The 2,203-nt window shown below is 41.2% G+C and overlaps 1 protein-coding gene across 2 annotated transcripts in view; it reads left to right on the forward strand.

The window, feature by feature from the left end:
• dhtkd1 (dehydrogenase E1 and transketolase domain containing 1) overlaps window positions 1-2,203 on the forward strand; it is a 36,601-nt gene that overhangs the window by 2,331 nt on the left and 32,067 nt on the right. The window contains exon 2 of one of the 2 annotated variants that reach the window (XM_015391028.1): window positions 1,360-1,512. The exons of the other annotated variant lie outside the window; for it this stretch is intronic. Within the exon in view, the coding sequence (XP_015246514.1) occupies window positions 1,360-1,512 (153 nt within the window). The remainder of the gene's footprint in view (window positions 1-1,359; window positions 1,513-2,203) is intronic. 2 annotated transcript variants of the gene reach the window in all.

Consider the following 2,203-nt stretch of genomic DNA (forward strand, 5'->3'; position numbering starts at 1 on the left):
TTAACTGGGGGCGTGTAGCAGTTCTCGCCGTAAAGCAAGACTGACTCTCACGAGACTTCTGAGCCTGTGGGTGCGGGTCGGTGCTCCTGCAGTTGCAAGTACAGTATTTCCCCCACAGACCACCAGGGCGGCCGAGAATACCTTTGTTCAACCTGAAATGAATCATTTAATCATCCATAACGGTATGGAACACATTAATTAACTGAAAAATGTTGCATAGTGTGCCTTTAAATACTTGTTTCCATGTATTTCTGCATCAATGCTTTATGGCCTGAAGAGGATATATGGCCTTGCTTAGGATGGTTAATGTTGCTATAATTGCAACTTTCAACTCCTCTTCATAGTTGAGTTTTTTATCATATTTGTCCAGACAGCCCATCTGATTTTTTTGTACCTCACTGCTATGTTGACCAGAGTTTGTTGTAATGGCCATAAAAACAGAATCAGTGCTTTTAACAGTGTAGGAAAGTGCATTTAGCCTTAATGTGGGATACTCTGATTACAACAGAAAGTAGTAATGTTCATGTGGAATAAGAAGGGAGGTGGGAGGTCGTCTGAGGTTTCCTTATAGAAGCCTGCAGTGACTGGGGATTTCATAGTTTGCAGCGGACCAACACCACCGGATGACTGAGTGTATGATTAACAGTGAATTAACCGTTCTAGCCTCTTTGCTCGATTCATCCCTGGATGTGACGGCTCTTTAATCACCCTGTGCCAAAAAATTAAGCTTTTATTAAAAAAAATGAACAATTTAATTTAAAATTAGATCAGGGTGGTGTGAGAGAGGGAGGTAGAAATTGTTTCCTAAAAAAAGAAAAAAAAAAAAGCCCCATCTACACCACCCTATGAAAACCGGTCCGTTGCGACCTTGGATCAGTTAACCATGCTAGCACGGTTCCTTGCCTCCTAGTGGCGATATACAGTACTACCGCTTTTAGATGTAAACAATCAACCAACATCATCGGACGACAGAGCGTGCGGTTAACAGTGAATTTAGCCGTTCTAACCTCTTTGCTCGGTTCATCCCTGGATATGACGGCTCTTTAATCACCCTCCTAAAAAAAAGGTTCATATTCACCTTTCGTTTAACGACTAACCTCCTTAGAATTGACCCTTTTTTGACAGCCTTCAAATTCACAAATTTTTCTCGGGTTGTGTCCAATGTACCATTTGGCAAAAACAACACTCCATAATGCTTAAAAAAAAAAGTTTCCCCTAATTTTTCTTCCTGGATGTTATGATTTTGTATATAAAATCAGTTTCCCCAGTGTTTTAATGATGGGCTCAGCCTGTGGTGCCTGTCTGCCTCCCCCTTTCTGAACCCTGACAGCAGCATGTTTGTGTTTGCTCTGCGCTCAGATCACGGTCTCGCACGGCTGGTGGAGGCGTACAGAACGCATGGACACAAGGCTGCTAAAATTAACCCCTTACTGCCTCAGCAACCTGTTGTGGACAGCGTCCCAGAGATAGAAATGCTGGCTGCTGCCGTCAGAGGAACGCTCAACACCTCAGGTAAGTTTCACAGAGACCTTTGAAACATTCAGGAGCTTAAATCTTGCGGTTCTTTTGACCTGCTGCTGTATTTGAGACTTCATAGAGGCGTCGCTTTATTCCTGAATATGAAAATGTTGGAATTAATGGAAAGAAAAGAGACATTAGGTTTCAACCTGGCATCTAAGGATAGATTTATCATCTTTACTGCCATGAATTTAACCTGTTATGAAACACAAATCGCTCCAACCACACAGTGACTAAGGCCTGCTTTTATTTGTTCAAACCTGGTTAATTTTATAATGATCCTGCAAAGTCTTAAAAGAATAGAGAAACATTGATTATGAAAAAAGAAAACTGAATAAAGGTTTGATCTGAGCATCTTGATTATCAATCATCCTTTAATATCTGTGCAGTCTTTGGCTTAAGATGATTAAAAGCTCATTTAAGAATACTACTTGACCTCAATTCAATATTTAATGATATAATTTTATTCAATAATGGTGATATGACGTTTGAACATAATTTGAGTTTTTTTGATATACGCTGCGTTCTGTGGGCAGTGGCGTTTGTCACTGATGTTCTGGGCGACGTGCACAGCGTGTAGAAAACATGTTGGTTACGAAGCAATGGCTGGTCATCGGCAACATCCTGTGACATGGGAAGGCTGAGCTGAGAGAAGGGTTGGGTTCAAACGTTACTAGTGATGCCA

This window comes from Cyprinodon variegatus, unplaced genomic scaffold (assembly GCF_000732505.1).
Source record: "Cyprinodon variegatus isolate N-32 unplaced genomic scaffold, C_variegatus-1.0 Scaffold521, whole genome shotgun sequence".
Classification (NCBI taxonomy): domain Eukaryota; kingdom Metazoa; phylum Chordata; class Actinopteri; order Cyprinodontiformes; family Cyprinodontidae; genus Cyprinodon; species Cyprinodon variegatus.